Raw genomic sequence first — 20,799 nt, forward strand, 5'->3', positions numbered from 1 at the left:
AGATGTGATTTGCACTTGTTTGAAATGTGTGAGTGATCTGTTAAGGCACCTTAAAGTACCTTAGACCACTCAGCCACTTGGAGCCCTGCCTAGGGTTCATGAAAGTTGGTGAGGTGATGCATCTTGATGTGTACCACACCCTCATCACAATGTAGGTCACTGTGACCTATATTTTGTGCTTTACTGGCTTTTATAAAGTTGTATATTTTAAATAAGTGCTAGAATCATCAAGCTATATGTGATCAAATTATTTTTAAAACCCTCCGTGTGACTGTCTGCATGCATGTGAGCAAGACCTGTATTTGATACCTCACTAACTTTGATGAACTGTTGCGTTTTATTGCTCTAGCTCTGTTCATGTTAAAATTAGATGATCATATATGCATCTTTGTCCGTACCATACCATTAGCACAGAAGAATATCACTATGAGCTACATTTAGGGAAAATCATGACTGATTGGATGTGGGGCATTCCCACCCATCTGCTGGGGTGTTATAGTCACCCCCTCTCCCTGACTGGTTTCATTACTATTGTAACTCATCAGAGGGAATAATTCAGGTTGATTTATACTCTACAGCTGGTAGGGATCAACATCACTGTTTAAATGGGAGTTCATGCATTTGTAACTACATTTCACATTAACTGCTAGGGTTAAGTTTATGGGGTATATGATGTTTGGTGATGGGATGTATCTTGTTTAGTACAACACCTTCATCACAGAAGTATGCAGCTGTGACCCATATTTCATATATTGTGATCTGTTACCTCAACACAAGGTCATTGTAACCTACATTGAACATTTTACTGGCCTTTTTGTGTATTTAGCTCATGACCACATTGATGTTTTATCAGCTGTATAATACTGCTATACCTGGAATCCTGAAACATGGTGAGGGTGTGCATCTTGACAATTACCACACCTTTGTCTTAAAAGTAGGTTACTGTGACCCATATTTCACACTTGACTCTTTCAATTTGACATGTTTACTGTTATTGCTATAATCCTTGAACTGTTTGATTTATACATCTCTCAACACCACACTCAATCCATAAAAGGTCACTATGACCTATATTTCACATTTTATTGGCTTTGGTTAAGTTCTTACATTTAGCTCAATGGGTAGATAGTTAGGTATTGCACATCTAGTGCAAATTAAAAGTTGAAATTTTAAATTTTCAACTAATTAAAAATTCAGATATAAAGATTACAGCTTGCAAAACATCATAATTTGGCAACAGACCAAGATCACTTTAGTATGAATTTATTTTCTGCATGATAAAGTTTTTCACAGGCTATGGTCGACTTGTAAAAGTAGTGGTAAGCTATGTAATTGCTGATTACACTCTGGTTCTTTATAAAATATCCATATTTTTTCCAACTTTTTTCTGTACTTATTTAAAAGTGGCCCTGCTTTTATTATTACTTTTTCATCAAGGATTTCTGGAAAGACTGTTTACAGTTCCATACTATTTCCTGTATTGAAATGTGTACACGATTGAGTATCAATCTAAACTATGTACATGTTTAACTGTGTATATCTTTCACTAACACTGTAACAAATTACCATTCACTGCAATTAATTTGAAATGAATTATACTTGTAATTGTGTGTGTAACTATGTATGTATTTTGCACATTTGTCAAACTGGGAGAGTGTGAAACTTAATTAAATTTTCTTAGTTTGTGTTGTGAATTTTATGAAATATAAATCATGCTGAATAAAGGAATTCATAGTTTTTGTATATAATGATTTTAAGGAAACTGATTTTCAACATCAGAAACATTGCAGATTTAAAGTTATTTATCTATCCTTTGGTCTCCATATGTTTTAGTGGTAATGGTTTTGTTATCTGAGCAAATATTAACAATGCAGAATAGAGGAAGCTCCAGAAGACCCCCATTTATCAAATAAACAAATTTCAATATAAATTGCAAGTTGAAAGGAGCATTTTTAAATTTTACAATTTATATTTTCATGTGGTAACATATCTGGAGATATCTGTACACATTGCATAATTCTCTGAAATAAGTTGCATATGTACTGATTTCCGGCTTAAACATTGGGGTGAATATTCACTTGCACATGTCATTTAATGTATGGTTTGCCAAAGATTTTCTTGCAGAAATGATAATTAAATTACTCTTGAGTGCTGTAGTTGAGGTAAAAGTGTTTCACAACACATTAAAGAAGGCTGTATTTTACATGATGTTATTAACAGTATTTAACCTGAAAATTTTCAGCAATGTCCAATAGAGCGGTCCAGTCGTATCCACAGTCCCTAATGGCACAGGTCCCCATTAATTATCTGATGCAGGAAGCACAAAGGCATCAGGAGTTGTATGGAGGGCTTTTCTCCTCACTACTGAGGTAGGGAATTGTCTTCCAGTTTTATTACTTTAGATTTGGTAATAGTCATCAGGCAGACTAAGCGATGTAGAATATCTCTGATTGGCATTCCAGCTTGATATAGAAGGTGACTAATGGAGTCGGTAATTCTGTTCAGGGAAGTGTCCACTGATGATGTTCCGGGTGAAAAAGTCTTGAAATTTTTAAGAGTGCAGTGAAACATTTTACCCTTTTTTTCTCATAAGTGGAAATTTTTAGTCTTTATTTTTGGTTTGTTGCTTCTTTGATAACTAAACTTGCAAGGCAGAACTGTGCTGATGTGCTGTGAAACCCAGTAGATACATACATACACTCTGACATGAAAATAAAGCATCCCTGAAAATTCATAAAATTACATTAATGATAGAAATATAATGTTTAATGGATAGCAGCACAGAATTACTAGGAAAGTCATACACTCAAAAATTCAAAGCGAGATATCCCATCTGTTTAGCATGACAGGAATGATACTGTTGGATATTCAGTTAGGCATCTGTCTATTCAGTTGTAATAAACAGTTTTAAAAAGATACTTGGAAATACTCTGAATTTTCTTTCATTGTTGGACTACAGGTACTTCTTGGTTTCATGGTTGCTGTAAACCATGAAGTTAAAAATTCAATATGAGGATTAAAACAGATTTTGAAAATTCAGTATGGGGATTAATACAGATTTTGAAAATCCAATATGGGGATTAATACAGATTTTTAAAATCCAATATAGGATGAATGCAGATTTTAAAAATCCAAGAGAGGGATAAAATAGAGTTTAAAAATCCAATATAGATATTATACAGATTATACCGATTTTAAAAATCCAATATGGGGATAATAAGATTTGTTTTTGCTATAAATATGTACTGAAAACCAAAGGGGTGATTAAAATCCAACCCCAAAAGGCATGTTAAAACACTCAGAGGATTCTCATGAAAACATGTATTGTCACTATTCTTGCATAAAATTAAGATAAAACTTTAAAATTTTCTTAAAGAAGGCATTAATCCTATTTGTTTTCTTTACTAAATTATTTTCTGGGATGCTTTATGCTCCCTATCAGCTTATGTAACTTCTTCCATGTATATTAGCATCTTCCACTGAAATCAAGTGCAAAGATTTATGGTGAAAATAATTCCTATTTTGTAAGTCATTCTTTACAATATCTGTTAATTCTGAGGAATAAAGCTTGTATCAGATGTTTGGTGGGTAATTACTACTACACAGATTCTGGACAGTTGGGGACAGAGTTTCCAGGTTTTCATGCATATCTGTCCATTATAATTTTATTTCCAGTGAATAACTTTAAGGCCATGTTTTATTAGGGAGTCAACCATAGTATACTTACACATCATCAATAGAAGATTTGTTGCTTACCACATTGGAGGTGCTATCTTCAAGGTCAAGGTTACAATTCAGTACTTTCAGTTTTCCATCGCCCTTTCCATTTCAGTCTATAAATTTAAGGCTTTTGTAGATTAAGGGATGAAACATCCTATACTTGTACATCATCAGGAATGTATGTCTCATACTAAATTGGAGTTTCTGTCTTCAAGGTCATGTCCATGGCGCAATATTTGGTGCTTTCATCACATTCTGCTTCATGACTTGAAAGCTGTTTGAGATTAAGAGCTGAAGATGTGTCATGTACCACATTCTAACCTAGCGGTTAGAGTGTCCGCCTCGGATGCGGGAGGTCGTGGGTTTGTTCCCCGGCCGAGTCATATCAAAGACTAACAAAAATGGTACTAACAGCTGCCTCGCTTGGCGCACAGCATTAAGAGGTTAGTGTTAGGACTGGTCAGCCTGGTGTCAGGATAATGTGACTGGGTGGGACATCATGCTACATGTCTGCGGCATGATGCCCCAGTGCTATATATCACTATAAACTGTCACACTGCAGACATCATAGCAATATGACTGAAAAATTGTTAAAGCTATGTTAAAAATCCAAATCACACACACACACACACACATCTTCAGTGTCAAGGTCACTGCCCAGTTGGGCAACCAAAAGTATTATGAAAAAATGATCATATTAAAAATTATAATGGATTATATATATAATTGATTAAATACAGTTTGAGTAACATGCAGTGCATCCTTCTCAGGGCCCTTGTTGGTACCCTCTTTGTCTGCTATGGTTGCTCTGCCAGACATGATGTCATTGCAGCCAGTATATGTTAATAAGCTAGTAACTAACTTTAGATATGTTGTCATGTTGCACCAATCAGATGACTGACATGAGCATGTGATCAAACATTTTGTCAGTTGTTTGAGGCATTAATTCAGCAACTGTAGAGATGCTTGCTTTTCAGTGTTGATGCTGCATTTAACTTAGAATTATCTGTGGAAAGGAAAAACAATCCTTCTGTTTGCTGATACCACATGTTACTTTCCGTCTTTTGGAAATCATATATTTATTCAGCCCACAATGGCTTCTCGTAGATCATGACAAACTGCTATCATTTGACCAGCGTTTGTAATACAGAACTTAACCAGGGTACCATCACTGTGACACATTCAACTTGGGCGGACAATCTTGAAAATTGGACTGCATCAAAATTGGTTAAACAGTTAGCTAAGAAGAACATCAAGGTCTCAGTTTCAGAGATAATGTGCAGCAGATGGGTGATTCTTCTTTGTGTTCAAAAGTATCATCACTTGATCAGATGGGTGTTTCATATGTGTCTTCAGCAGTATCGTCATGTGATCTGCAAGCAGCTGATATACCACATGATCTCAACATGTCAGATGGCATCTATCAAGTAACGGTTAGCCCACAAGTATCTGTCGCTGCATTGCATAATCTTCCACAAGGTACAACAGCTTCACAATCTTTATGGAGTCCGGCTGCCAAGGATACACGTCAATCACATAGTGATTTAACCTTCAATTGGCCCTTGTTAGGTGCGGAGATGACAACACAAAGTTCTCCCAAATATTGCATTATGCTGTGCCTATTGACAAACTCCCTCTGGGTGGACAGTGTGCCCAGCAATATACGTAAGGACATACTCAGTGATTACACGATTCCAGCAGCTGGCACCCACAGCAGTGCAACAACCATGTGAGTGCCCTTCTCCAGCAAGACTACTGCTCACCTAGAGCCAACCATAAATTTCTTGTGGGACTCATCTTTGACCACGGTCACCAGATGTGGTTATTCAACAGGCTTACAAACTTTCAGATCTTCTTGCTAATGGTAGGATTGTGGATTTCAGGATCTAGTTTGCCTTCCATTGTGAATGAGGACACCTTGATTTACTTTTGTTGCGCATTGTATGCAGATGCTGCACCTGACATATCAAACTATTAAACTTTATCTAGCCAGTATTCGGCATTCATGCTTGCATCTTGGTGTCCATGCACCATTAACTGATATTAGCTCTTTACTTAGACTACAGAATATATTGAAAGGTGTCAGAAAGGTGCAATATGACTACAGACAGAAAGGACTTCCTATTGCACTAAACTCTTACTACAAACTGCCTGTACACTTGCTTTTTATGCTTTTTTGTGATGTGGAGAATTTACTATTCATGGAACTCATTTTTCTGCAACAAACAATTTGTGTGTCTGTCGGACATAATATTCCATACGGATAAGCGCCTATTCATTCTGCATCTTAGGGCATCTAAGACTGATGTTTTCCTTCAAGGGGTGGATATCAGTATTTATGCTATGAACTGTGATGTTCTTATATACCCATACCATGTGATGAAGAAATTCCATTGTATTCGGCTGGAGCTCGCCCTTGTGATCCTCTGTTTCTCATGGACAAGGGTCGCGCTTTAAGTAGAACTTTCTTTATCACTACCATTAAGGCTGTTTTGTCCAGGTTAGGTTATGATTCCCGTCATTATGATGGGCACTCCTTCTGCATCAGGGTGGCTACCAGTGCAGCTAAGGCTGGAATTCCAGACCATCTTATCCAAGCCTTAGGTCAATGTAGATATATTCAGGTGCACCCAGACAGAATTAACTTTGCACAAAGACATGTCACAGCGTGTGCTTCACTAGTTGGTTCATGCTTTTGTCAATCAAAGCACTATTCATTTCTTTACTGTATCATCTATTAGTGGAGATGTGAATTCCTAACTGGCTATCTAATATGTATATCTAACATTTCTACGTTTATGCACATCAGGCTTATCATGCAGTTCCAACCTTATTTCATGCATTTTCAATCATTATTATCCATATATATCTTTACATTTAAATTGAGAGCCTTCATTAAAGTCACACTGTTCCATAGTCACAGCACTCCCATCACTTTGTTTGGGCCATTGCCAAGTTTCGTGCATTCACATCTTTGCTTTTGACCCCCAGTTTGTGTCAGTACTTAAATGTACTCAACTATTGTGCCCATATATACTTCATACCCATTTCCTAAGGTGCATGTATGGAGTATTAGCTGGTATTTGTTATCATGGCATCCTCAGGATCAGACTTGTCGAGTTTCGGTTATCAGTGTCCCTATATACCTCGTATCAGCCCCTTGCAGCTTCACATACAGGTGTCAGACACACTTCACAACCCTACAAACTCCCACAAGTCTCTCTTCCTGAGGAATTCCTATCAAACAAAATATTCAGAGCTGGGCTGGTGCAGTGTGCTGTGACAGGACTTGTCTCCATTATGCCAAAGATTATTTTATACGTACAATAAAGTGTCTATTGAACCTATGTATTGTGTGTTATTAAATATATATATATAAGCAACAGAAGTGCTCATTAACTTGTCCCTCTGGGTACCTAAAGCTGGGTGCCCTGTATAATCTCCATATAGATTGTATTTATGCTAGATAATTGCTATCATTAAGAGGCAACCTTAATCCTTATGTGTTAGCTACTCATTATCAGATGAAATAATCGCAGTCCACATTTCCAGTCAGTCTGGTTGAACCCTTAAAGAAATGATACTTGTGAAGGTTCATCATTTGTCATTCATCTACCTTCAGACAACACCAGTTTGGTAGCAGTATCTTTCTTCTTTGGCTTCACACATGTAATGTATATGGTCTAGGATTACACTTGCTGATTTGTCTGTTGACAGTATGGGTATTTGTACTGTATAGTAAGTCTCTGCTATGACAATGTGAGTGTGTTCCAATAACTTTATGTGGTCAGCAGTTCTTTCTAGAGTTTTCCTGAAATCTTCATCCACCAAATATACTGGCCACCACTACTTCTGCTAATACCAGATTGGCATGCTAGTACAAGAGACTGCCTTAATCTTAGATGCATATTTACTCTTCCTTTGTCTTGTCATATGATAAACTAATCATCACCATTTTAATTGCCTGATTCATCTCAGTAATTGACATTTTGTAAGTTATGTCAAGTAAATTTTCAGTTATTTATAGAAATAAGATAATTTCAATATTTTCTCTGGCATTTAACTTAATGCCTAGGATAAGCTTTGCTTTATGATGCCTGACCTTTATATGCCATTGTTTGATCTCACTAACTATAGGCATCATGATCAAAAGGTAGGAATCAAACAGGCTGTAGAGAATCACCCCAACTCAGTACGCTCTGCAGGTTGTTGCTCAAACCATACAGCATTTACTCTTACTTGTCTGAAGATAGACTGGTGACTAACAGCAAATCAGTTGACCCAGGTTAAATAGAGTTAAGAAGCAGTCACATGAGGATGCAGATGCCATCAGCATTGACACCAATGTCACCTCAGTCACCAGCCTGCTCATGACCAGATAACTCAGGCTGGAATTATCTTTACCATCTTGGCTCTTTCGTAAAGTTAAAGTCAACTCTGTCACCCATGGTACCATAACTGGGGCATATCATTACTGTACAGTCTACTGGGCCAGTACCAACATGCACAGTTACGCACCAAGACCAGTCCACGACTTTAATCAGTACATGCCAACCCTGTTACTGGCTGTGGGGATCACTCCCCTTTATAGCCAGACTGCTCTTTGGCATCATGCTTCAGCTGACCCCAGACTATGTCCACTCCAGCTCCATCACAGCCTTAACCTATACCATGAACCACCATCATATCCGCATATGGCATCCTGTAATGTCATTTCCAGCCCCAGTTCTGTTTCAGAAACCCAGCATAACTAGCACTGGATGTGGTTAACCATTTTCCTACAATGTCCAGTAACAGACCGATGGAAGCTTTGCAGACTGGTGCCAAACAGGTACATTACCAGGCATATGGCATCCTGTAATGTCATTTCCATTGCCAGGCATATGGCATCCTTTAATGTCATTTCCATTTTCCTACAATGTCCAGTAACAGACCGATGGAAGCTTTGCAGACTGGTGCCAAACAGGTACATTACCAGGCATATGGCATCCTGTAATGTCATTTCCAGCCCCAGTTCTGTTTCAGAAACCCAGCATAACTAGCACTGGATGTGGTTAACCATTTTCCTACAATGTCCAATAACAGACCGATGGAAGCTTTGCAGACTGGTGCCAAACAGGTACATTACCAGGCCCAGCTCCATCTTATTTCAGTACTGACTATGGTAACTTCACATTCCCATATTCCTGACACCTATTTTGAACCTCTGACAACACTCAAAACTTTCACCTGGAAGTCACCATGTCTCAACCATATCTCAACATTGAGCAAGTCCCAGCTCCAACATTGAGAGTCCAAGCTTCATTCACCACAGTTGCCACAAGCATAGCTTTCGAGTACAACTGTTCCCTAACTGACATCAATGAAGCAGTGGGATGAATGTCAGAATCAACATACTCCAGCATTTACCTCAGAGTCCTTTCATCTCAAGGGCCCAATTTGTCTTGGCGGGACCTATATCAGCATTGGTTGTTTCCTTGCCCAGGTTGCTAAGCAGATTTATAACGACACTTGTCATTCTACTGCATCTGGATTTGAAGGAACAGTAATTCTTAGAAACATGTCCATCCATTGTCCATGTGCTAACCCTAACCTGTATATCACAGAGACCTGAAGCCGTCATATATTGGATACCAAAGCCAGGGCCAACGCTGGGTAGGGGAAGGGGATGTAACTCTCCAGCTTTCACCTGTTCTCCTAACATATTAAGATCAGATACTATATTTGGAGAAGAAGCTTTTTTGGTGAAATACGTTTCTTCAATAATACTTCTGTGATCATCCCAACAATTACATCACTGGAAAACCATACACAGCTGCTGCATTAGTGGATGTTCTTGTAAGATATTATTGAGTAATTATTAGTGAATAAATATATTTTACTCAGAAATTGGTTTCTACTTGTATCCCACTCTGAATGTGAAAGGGATTTTTGTCCATACACCCATCATTTCAGTTTTGTGTTCCAGTTACCATGGAATAATATATTTACAATTTTGTTTTAGATTGTTGGTGGCACAATACCCACATCTGTGTATAGTAGAGGACTGGTTGGAAGTTAGCATGCAGAGTACAGCAACTTGTTTAAATCCAGACGTCTCTCTAGCATCAAAGTGTGTCTGCACACCACAAGCCTACAATGAGGGTATGGTAAATTATAATGCTTTTATGTTGATAAATTTCAGGGAAGTTTGATATCTGTCTTATTGAAATATTCATAGTTCAGCAGCTTGCAGATAATTTTTTGCTTCATTATCACACTATAATATTTCTCCTACTTAATGGACAGGTGTCTTTAGCACATCTGGCCATAAGGCCATGTGAACTATGGTGTGGTCCTGCATCCATTATGCATCATCCATCAGCATCACTATTTTCAGCTTCTTAGAGGAGAAGGATGGGAAATTTGGATGTTCTGGTGGCTCCACTAGCAGCTGTGATTTCCATAGCAACCAAAATGGCAAATCCATTTTCCACTTCTCCAGAATGGCCAAGAGAATTTTGATAAAACTTGGTTGGACAGGCTTGATCAAAATATCTTCCGAGGTGTCTCCACACTACCAGTGTTGCAGCTTCCTTCATAGTTAGGTAGAAAACCTATTTTCAACTTCCTCTCTAGTTGAGGCAGTTTCGATCAGACATGGTAAAATCAGTTTTAGTGCATGCTGTCCCTGGCAGTGCTGTTGTTTCCATAATAACAGTATGGCAAACCTTTTTCTCAGCTTCTTTTCTAGAATGGTTAAGCCATTTTTATTAGACATGGCAGGAACAATTCTGAGGACATGTTCTACCAGATTTGTATCTGAAGCACTCCCCTAGCAACACTATGGCTTTCTTTAGCAAGTAGGTGGAAAGCCTTCTCCAGAACATCGTAACTGGTTTTGATTAAATTTATAAGAATTTTTTTAGTTCTGTGAACAGTAGTGTGCTTCAGTTGCAGTCTAGAAGAAAACCTGGCTTTTTTTAACTTATTCTCCATCCAGCTACCTGCAGTATGACTCGTCCATCTCTGTGCCAGACTTGTATTCTAGATAGCTTCCAAACAGTTTCATGGTTTTCATATCATCCACGTGGAAAATGTTTTGTTCAACTTTCTTAAAGCATGACTCTTGTTACTGATATATAATATGACTTTTTCATAAATCAACTGACTATCTGAAAGTACTTTACCATATCTGACTAAAGGTGATCTGTAGCATGAACACCTTTCATATTCATACAGAAAATGACAATGTAGCCTGAGTCCAGTTTAGGTGACTGAAAGCACATGTAGAAGCATGTTTAAACCAACATGTCATAAAAACCTCTTTTGAGAGTGAACCTCTCACGCAATCAGAAAAGGGTCACTTAAGACAGGTGACATTCAAGACAGGTATGAGCAGTATAGCCAGTTTTCAAGGTCAAAATTTAACATGGTTGAAGAAGGAAAAGGACTCATGATTATGACACATATTTTGTTCTTCGTTTATATTTCAATATGATGTGCATTCATATCAAAATGTATTTTAGCACTTAAAATACGTCAGTCATAAACATTATATCATTTTTATTTGAAGTCTGAGTCTGGTCTGTTAGCATTATTTCACATGAATCGTAAACTTAACTATAAGATAGTTATCTTGTCAATAAATTGTAAAGTTAGCTATGATAACACTTAATAAATTTAGTCAAAAGCCAAAACCTAAATTACCCACAACATAAATAATAAGTGGATCAACTAAAAAAACAGATAGATTAACTAACGCACCAAGGTGATCAGATGAGAGGTCTCGAACCATGGCATAGTCGGTCGATGAGACTGATGATGAGCACATTTTGCCCATTATAACTTTTGATTAAATAAGATAAGGAATCCAATTGGCTTGGAAAATCCTATCATTATCATCTTTTCATTGGCTTTGAATCAGTTTTGTGGTTAAACTTTATTTTCATATCTCAAATGAACTTGTTGATCAGAAGGTTGTGTTCATGATATAAAGTTATAGCCCCTTGATTGTTATAAGAATTTAATGGCATTTGAACACAAGCATCAACATTTCTGGATGGGCATGATGATGGACAGATTTTGACCATGCTTTCCCATAGTTATGGCCCATGATTGAGATTGGGTGTCCCATGATTGAGAGTAGATGTCCCATGATTGAGAGTAGGTGTCCTAGTTGCATGTCAATACTCTAGCATTGCATTTTTGGGATTGATTTAACCAGCCAGGCTTTTATGTTTCATCTTAACAAAATCTCAGACTAGTTTGATAATTAATTGACTTTGACCATATTTTATAGAGTTCTTTATTGAAATATAATCTTCAAATGGCCTCTGAATATGGTATTAAATCTACACTATATAGATACCTTAATTGAATATAATCAAGTTTATTTTTATCATTTGGGTTGCACTGATACCCTTCATTTTATTTCTTGTCTACAATTTTAGCCTTGACAAATCTGAAATCCAGTCCAACACCAATGCTTCAGATCCTGGGCAAGTTACTACACTTGCCAGTTGAGGAAATCTTACAGTTCAGCGATTGTATAGTGTCCAGCCTGCCAGCCATGTTAGATCCTGATATCCCAAGGAAAGTGGTTGACCTTGTCAAAAGAGCCTGGTTCAGGGTTCATACTCTGACACCTCGAAGGTCAGTTTTTGCGGTTGTATAAATTTTAATTTTACTTTGTCAATTTTAAAACAGATTCAGATGTGTAATGGGAATAAAGCTACGTAAAATTTAAATTTTCTAAAATTTTATTTGAATATGGTTAAGGTTACTATTGTACATATTAACGCAGGAGTCATATGATACCAACAAAAAACTTATTGACTTATCCTCTCATCATGATGAATCTGGTTTCTCCAGGTTGCTATGACAGTGACAAGTTTCTAGATGTTGGAATAATTATTTTGAAAATTACATGTCCATTTTGGTTTGTGGGAGGGGTTTACAAACATTGTATGACTTTCATATAATATTTTCAAAATTTCTGTACAGCACATTTGACAAGAGTTTGTTTGCATCAAATGACTACAGAACATCTGGATGTTGCAGTTGGTATAATTATTTTGAAACTTTTGTGTCCTATTGTCTTTGGGGTTTTGTGGGGTGGGTCATAAAGATTTTGTTACTTTCATCTATTTTCAAAGTTTCTGTACAGCAACATTGACAATGGTTTATTTTTGGTATCACATGAGTTGAATCTCTGATGACATGGACATGTAGGCTGTGAGAGTTGGGTAGTCATGTGACTAACAATGCAAAATGGAGATTACTATATAGAAGGTAGTTTTATCTCATCTGTCAATTAGTTGAAGACATAATGAAAAGACAAATCATCTTCTATCAATTTCATGTAAAGTTGTTTTAAGTTTGCTAGGCCTGGTGTGACTAGCCTATGCCAAAGCAGTATGGTTTTGGCGAATTTCAACTTTTCGATGGGCACTGTGCTCTTTCCTCATACCCCAGTAATAAATATCAGAATATCTAACATGGCGTGGGAATGGCCATAGGAAACTCTAACACCATGTTATAATAATTTAATAAATTATTATCAAAGAGAAATACCATTGTAAATTTATGTATTTCAAAGGAACTTCAAGTAAAAATTAATAATCATGGTGATATACTAAGTTAATAAAAGGTAAATAATCAGAACTCAAAGAAGTCCCTTTTTTTGAAAGGCTGGATATTACACAATGTGTTCCTTATTATCTATCAAGACCCTTTCTCGCCATTTTAGGATTATTAGTATTGTGTGTATTTCACTGTCATGAATTCAAGAAAGCAAGTGCTAATAATTAAATTAATTATGATAAAAAGCCCATATTTTGCATAGTTTGTATCATATGTAACAATGACTGTCCTAAATTCAGTGTCCCTTATAAAACATGCGATTCCAAAGTAAACTTTGTGAAGAAAATTTGTATTAATTTCAGTTTGAGACTAGCAACAGTCAATGCTCTGAGGCCACAAGAATCGGGCAAATTCAAATACACCAGTTTCACAGAGCTGGATATAACCATTGACCCCCTTATCGTTCTTCGCTGTGACGATCGCATTTTCAGGTAATGCATATGCTGGTAGTATATAAATATTAATATTTATTCACACTCCTTCTTGGTCTGTTGTCCTGTCCATCTTTAAGTTGGTCTTGTTATTGCAACTAGTCACACACTTTTAATGGATTGCTGTGAAGGTTTGTAAACATTATAGTTATCACCAAAAGACATGCATCTTGATAAATGAATTTTCTCACCCAATGTTTGTTAGAGTTATTGCCCCTTTTGACTTGCAGCTGAATGCAGTTTATGACAAAATCTTGCAAACACCACTAGTCCCACAGTTTTAATGGATCACCATGAAACCATGAAACTTTGTGTTGAATGTTATGGTGTTCACCTGAAGAGGTGATATCAGCAAAGATTAACATGTATTGATAAATTACAAATATACCAGAACTTTTGTCAGTCTAAAATAGCAGGGACCATCATATGCAGAGCTGCCATCAAATATGGCCACCATTGTTAGTCCCACAGTCTCATGGATCACCATGAAACTTGGTTTTAAATGTTATGGTGAACTGAAAAGTTGATATCAACAAATATTAACACTTTACTCCTGCAGTTTTTATTACAATTTTTGCAGTTTTTGCCTTGGACCTTACTTCAGTGTATGACATAATCTCATTAGCACAAGAAGTCCTGCAGGTTTTGATTGTTGGCCATGAACCTTGGTAACAGATATGGTCTTCACATGAACTTTTGTATATTAACAAACCACTGCTGCAGTTTATGACAGAATCTTGTTTTACATTGTTTTAGTCTTCAACTCAGTAGTAGAAAAGATTTGAAAAAATTCAATAAATAATTTATCTCCAGAGAATACAAAGTGAAAAATTAAAAAATAACAGTTTGTGAATGAAATCCTAAATAGTCCTGAAAGTTCTATCACAAGACCAAAACGAGTTTCAGTGGAGTTCTGAATGAAGTCCAGTCTATTGTGCTGATGTGCCAGTAGTCTGGAATATGATGAGCCAACAGTCTTGATTTATCACAGTGCTATAATGTCTTTAAATGAATTCAGAGTAATTCCAAATAGTTACTTAGTTCAAAAGTTTATGAGCACATTGTAATTCCAGTGAATAATTGAAAAAATTAATAAAATCCTCTCAAATGAATAATTGAACTCAACTAAATGACTCCACTAAGACTGATGCCAAAGATAGGAATAACTAATTCTCAGGTAAACATCCCTTATATTTAAAAACTAAGATGCCATTTCAGAACCAGAATGAGAATCAAATAATCATTTCTGGATCATTGTAAATGTCAGAAAGGTCACGTCCTTCAGCAGCTAACCAATCAAAATTAGGTCAGCTGACCTGAACTCAAATCCCTTCAAATTTTCAACAAGATAAAAGGAGACACTTACATGTTTATTTCTTTTAAAAGTACAACCCACTATCTTGAAGCTGTGTAATGTGTTTAAAAATTACCCTTACCATCTATAAAAAAATCAACATGCATAATATAAATATACATATAGACAAATATACCAGTATTTTTGTTAGTCTAGAATGGCAGGGACCATCATCATATGCTGAGCTGCCATAAAAAATGTCTACCATTGCTAAAAATAGAAAAACCTTTAAATGACTTTTTCTCAAAAACCACTCTTCAGAATTTGGCTGTATTTGGTGAAAAGCATCTTAGCTTGAAGGCATTTAAGATGTGCAAATTATGTGAATTCATTATGAATCCATTACAAAATATTGCCTCCATTCCTAAAAATAGAAACTCTTTAAATGCAACAAAATTTAGAAAGCATTATGGCATGAATTTCTCTCAGTTTTGTACGTATAATATCTATCTGCCATGATGTGTGATGGAGATAAATAAAAATTAAAGACCTTTAACTGACTTCTTTTAAAAGTAAAATGCACCAGAATTTGATATGATGGAAATATTGGAGATATTTTATTTTTATACAAATGATGCATATCCACCATAAAACATAACCACTGGTAATTAAAAAAAAAATGAAAAACCTTCAAACCTCTTCTCAGAAACCACTTATTATAAAATTTACTGGTTTTCCAATGGCAAGATTGACAATGAATTTAAAATCCCAATAAAATGATAAACAAGCTGATATGCAGAGTGCTCTTCCCCACCCCCACCCCCAGTAAAGCATCACATATGTGCTTTTTTGTTTTAATGCCAATTGTTATAATATATATATATTATAACAATTGTTCCAGACTCTAGCTTCCATACCATCGTGGAATTGCTGCAGCATGGTGATAAATTTCCTTGGGCATCATACTTGGCCATGATCTTCCACAGGCCCTCTTTGCTAACACCGTCGAAGGCCTTGATCAGGTCAACATAGGTAGAGAAGGCAATATTCTGCTTTTGGCTTTTCACTTGCAACTGCCTAGCAGTGAACCCTGTGTCAATGGTTCCACACTCCTTTTGGAATCCACATTGGCTTTCTGGTAGGAGTCCATGGTCAAGGTGTGATGTGAGATGGTTGAGGAGAATCCTGGCAAGTATCTTGCCTGTGATGGAGAGCAAAGAGAGACCTCAGTAGTTGTCACATGTATGATGACTTCCTTTGCGCTTACACAGGTGTATAATAGTAGCATCCTTGGATTCTGCGGAATCATCTCTTTTTGCCACATGAGATGAACCAACTGATGGAGCTTTTCAGTCAGAGATGCACCGCCTTCCTTGTATATCTCTGCTGGGATTGAGTCTGAGCCAGGAGCCTTGCCACTAGAGCAGACATACTGCTTTCTGGGTCGCGAACATGGTTGGTGGGTCATCCAGTGATTCACTGACTGGCACTTGGGTCAGCCAATCAATGGCTTCATCATTGATGGATGTTGGGTGGTTCAGGACACAGTTGAAGTGCTCAGCCCAGCTTTTGAGGATCTTTTCTTTGTCTGTGATCAGCATGTTCCCATCCGCACTGAGGAGAGGGGATGATCCTGATGATGTTGGGCTTCATTCAGTGCGTCATAAAACCTCTACATATTATGCTTGACAGCATGGCTTTGGATCTCATCAGCTTTGGTACTCAGCCAGGAGTCCTGCATCTGCCAGAGTTTGTTGAACAGTCCTGCAGATGTTATTGAAGGCATCTTTCTTTGAAGTGGACTTTGGGTCATTTAGGTATGCTTTATGGAGGCAGTGTTTTTCATCCAACAGCTGCCTGATGTTTTTGCAATTCTCATCAAACCAGTCCTTGTTCTTTCTGGGGGAAGGCCCTAAGATCTCAGTGGCAGTGTTGTAGACCAGCTCTCTAAGGGTCGCCCAGGCTGCCTCCACATTCTGGGTGTCCAGAGTGGAGGACTGAAGATGGTTTTCTAGAGTGCTGACACAGGTCAATTTGAAGTTCAAGTTCTTAAGCTGTTTTTGATCTTTTTGCGTTGTGGGCATCTTTAAGGTTGGATACAGATGTTTAGCTTGGAGTCTGAAAAGCGGGGTCAGTCCAACATTCTGCACCACACATGGACTTGGTCACAAGTACATTCTGCCTGTCCCTCTTTCTGATTATCACGTAGTCAACGAAATGCCAGTTCTATTGGGGATGCATCCATGTCGTCCTATTGCAGGTACAGTGTCAGATTTGGGAACAGAGGTTTTTGATAGAGTGGAGTTCTTCATAAAATTTGTCCTTTGTTTCATCTGGATTTGCCATGGTTGGAGCATAGGTACCGATGATCATGACATGCTTTCTTCCATTTGACAGGGGGAGTTTCATGGCCATAAGCCTGTAATTTCCTCCCTTTGGAAGTCCAGCTAGCTTGTTAACAAAGTTTGTCTTCACTGCAAAGCCTGTTCCAACCTCACGTCACTCCTCACTTCCTTTTCCGCATCAGAAAAAGGTGTAGCCAGTGCCACTTTCACAAAGTTTGCCCTCTCCTGCAAGACAGGTTTCACTCAAGGCTGCAATATCAATGTTATATCTGGCTAGTTCCCTGCCAATTAGGGCAGTTCTCCTCTGAGGTCTGTCAGCATCACTTTTGTCCAAAAGTGCACATGTTCCATGTGCCAAGGGTGAGAAGAATGATTTTCATCTTTTCCTTTTTAGTGTTTCCACCACTGATGTAGGGTCCCCTCCAGCCATGGTTAGCTGGCTAGGGAAGGATGGAGCAGGCAAAGCCCCATCCTCGTGCCATGGAGGTGAGCAGTGTGAATCCTAAAAATGGCTGCTCAGTCCCTCAGGGGGTTGCCAAACTCCACTGCTGCTCCATTTCAGTGAAGAACGACCATATGGTCTAAGCTGCCTGTGTGCAGATTTGTGGCTATGGCTGCCAGTGTACCCACACCTGCCGCTTTGTCACTTGTCCATCACCACAGGATTTTGGGGAGAAGATTGACCAAGTGTGCTCACTGAGTTGGTTTAAAGTGAGGAAGAGTTATGCATCTTTGACCTCACTGTCTCATCCAAGACCATCTGGATCCAGTGGCAAAACAAGGTTCAGATGGCTGGAGATGGAATCGGATGCAGTGGATGACCAGGGCTACCTACATGCCTCGTCCTGCTCTTTGTGCTACATAGTGCATTGCTGGGAATTGCCTTTCAGCCCATTGAACTAGCTATCCGTTTCTTCCACACAGTCTGCCGAATCCAGTCTTCACGTTTGGGTAGGCAAGCCCTGACTCACCGAAGGTTTAAAACCTGTTGGCTACCCTCACCTGGTTTAGCCCGCCAGTCCAAGCAGTTTACCGGGGTATGTAAGCTGCGCATGTTACAGCTTCTTGGACCACAGGTGAGAGCTAGGTGCATGTGGGGACCAGTGTTGGGTGAACTACCCCAAAGGAGGCATGACTGTTCCCCCACCCAAAGTGCTACCCCTCCAATACACTGAGGACCAATGAAAATGTATGTATTGATTTAATTCCCTTGTATAACTTAGTGAAGTTTAAAATACCAAACTAATACAATGACTATCAGATATGATGCTGTAGTAGCAAATGCACTATGAAATTTGCAAATATGAAAGCATAAAGAAAAATATAATATTTTGGTATTTCATACAAAGTTTATCAGAGCATTTTTTTCCAGACAAAACCAATCTCTGTGAGTGTACACTGCAATATTAGTTTTGGGATTGTTCACTTCATGCTGTTGAAGGTAGATTTGAAATGGTCAGTAACTGTTTCTTTGCAGTCAGGGATCGTCCTGGGCTTCGCTAGTGTCGCAAATTGTGAGTTTTTTTCCTTATTGACGACAAAAATATCCCATCTGGCGATTTTTTTGGCGACAGACGTTTTGGTTATTTAATTTGTACATACAATCATGGATTTGGACTGGATAAATTACAAGGGACAACGAAAGGAAGCCACAAACTTGACTTAGCAATGCATTGGAATCAATCTGTTACACAAACGATCCTTTGTTTGTATTGACAACCCCATCTTTACTCTGCATTGTTACATCATAAACTGCTTATGCTGACATCTGGGCTGAGTACTGTATGCTGTGATACAGTCAATCATGCTACCGAACTATACCTACAACTGACCGACTTCTGAAGACGCGAATAGAACAGATACAATTAATTGAATGGCTAATCCTTCTGTTGTTTTTTTTACATATACCAATACAGTAGTTTTGCTGAACCTTCATAAAAAAACTGATAACCTTTGAAGTACCAGCTACTGTGTATAAATACAAAGCAAATGGAAAAAATCTCAATCACAATTATATCTGTCGCCAGTGCAGCATTTTACTCATTGATCTTTTCCTTTTGCCATCAATCCCATGTTACGGCTGCAGAGACTTAAACTCCGCAACAAGAAATAGGAAAAAAAAACAGTTTTGCATAATTAAAATATTTATTTCTCAAAATACAGGAGTGAAAGAATCCCTAAATTAGGTGTGAATTTATGCTTATATATACGGTCCAATATTGCCCGGTGTTGATTCGTGTAAGTTTCATTCATGGGAATGGAGATCATATTTTGCTTGTTGAGAAAATTTATACAGCATTCAGTGATCATTCTTGGGATTTAGGAAGCAATTCACTACAAGCTTTGTGAAGCTAGCCAGGGGGGAGGGGGGCTGCTGAGAGACTACTGGTGTCACCTGTCAGCATTGTAGACTGTGAACGTGGATTCAGTAAGATGAACGTCATAAAAACTGACATCAGAAATAAACTCTGCATCTCATCTCTCAAGAATTTAATGAGAATCAGCATGTACAGATGTGAAAAATTAGACTTTGAAACTGCATTTAGCAAGTGGGCGGCCATAAAATCGCGACGGATCTTCATGTAACACTTTGTAACATTTTGTTAATGCTTGTTGTAATTAAAGTATTAACTAACCCATCTTTTGTAATTTTCATTGCCTGTTACATTAATAGACTAAATTAACACTTGGAAAAATGTACACTACTTGTTCTGGCGACACTTTTTGACAATTGGCGATAAAATATTGAGGTTGGCGATTTTTTTGGCGACAGCTTTTAAAAAGCCAGGACCATCCCTGCTTTGCAGTGATCATATTCTGAACTTACAATACCTTTATCAATATCACTGATAATTATCTTGTCTTTTCTTTCTGTGTTTTTCAGTGTCAGAAGCAGTTTTACTGTACTGTATTGTCCAAATTTTCAAATTTATTAGTACTATCAATACTTTGATATTTGTTACCAAGAATTGATGTAAGTGTTGGGAAATGATTATTCATTGTAGAGATCAAAGTGACTAATATGTTAGTTCTCATTAACTTTTCATGCTATATTGTCCAGATTTTCAAATCTATTAGTACTATCAATACTTTGATATTTGTTACCAAGAATTGATGTAAGTGTTGGGAAATTAATATTCATTGTAGAGATCAATGTGACTAATATGTTAGTTCTCATTAACTTTTCATCTGGAAAGGAACCTTCCATTAAATACCATTATTATGAGAGTTGACTTTATAAAGTCTGCTAACTTGCAGGCCAGATCCGCCATTCATGACTTGTCTCTTTTCAAGCTTTCTGGAAGATTAATGGAATGAAAATACATGAAGGTTCAAAATAGAAACCTTGGCTTGTGATCTTTTAATCCCATTTAAAGGATTATGT

The 20,799-nt window shown here is 37.6% G+C and overlaps 1 protein-coding gene across 1 annotated transcript in view; it reads left to right on the forward strand.

Annotated features, from left to right (window-relative positions):
* LOC149775669 (integrator complex subunit 2-like) overlaps positions 1-20,799 on the forward strand; it is a 93,056-nt gene that overhangs the window by 33,613 nt on the left and 38,644 nt on the right. The window contains exons 14-17 of the mRNA XM_089944225.1: positions 2,243-2,369; positions 9,725-9,864; positions 12,153-12,354; positions 13,647-13,775. Coding sequence (XP_089800351.1) covers positions 2,243-2,369; positions 9,725-9,864; positions 12,153-12,354; positions 13,647-13,775 — 598 coding nt within the window. The remainder of the gene's footprint in view (positions 1-2,242; positions 2,370-9,724; positions 9,865-12,152; positions 12,355-13,646; positions 13,776-20,799) is intronic.

This window comes from Sinohyriopsis cumingii, chromosome 19 (assembly GCF_028554795.1).
Source record: "Sinohyriopsis cumingii isolate HCF-2022 chromosome 19, ASM2855479v2, whole genome shotgun sequence".
In the NCBI taxonomy this organism is placed as follows: domain Eukaryota; kingdom Metazoa; phylum Mollusca; class Bivalvia; order Unionida; family Unionidae; genus Sinohyriopsis; species Sinohyriopsis cumingii.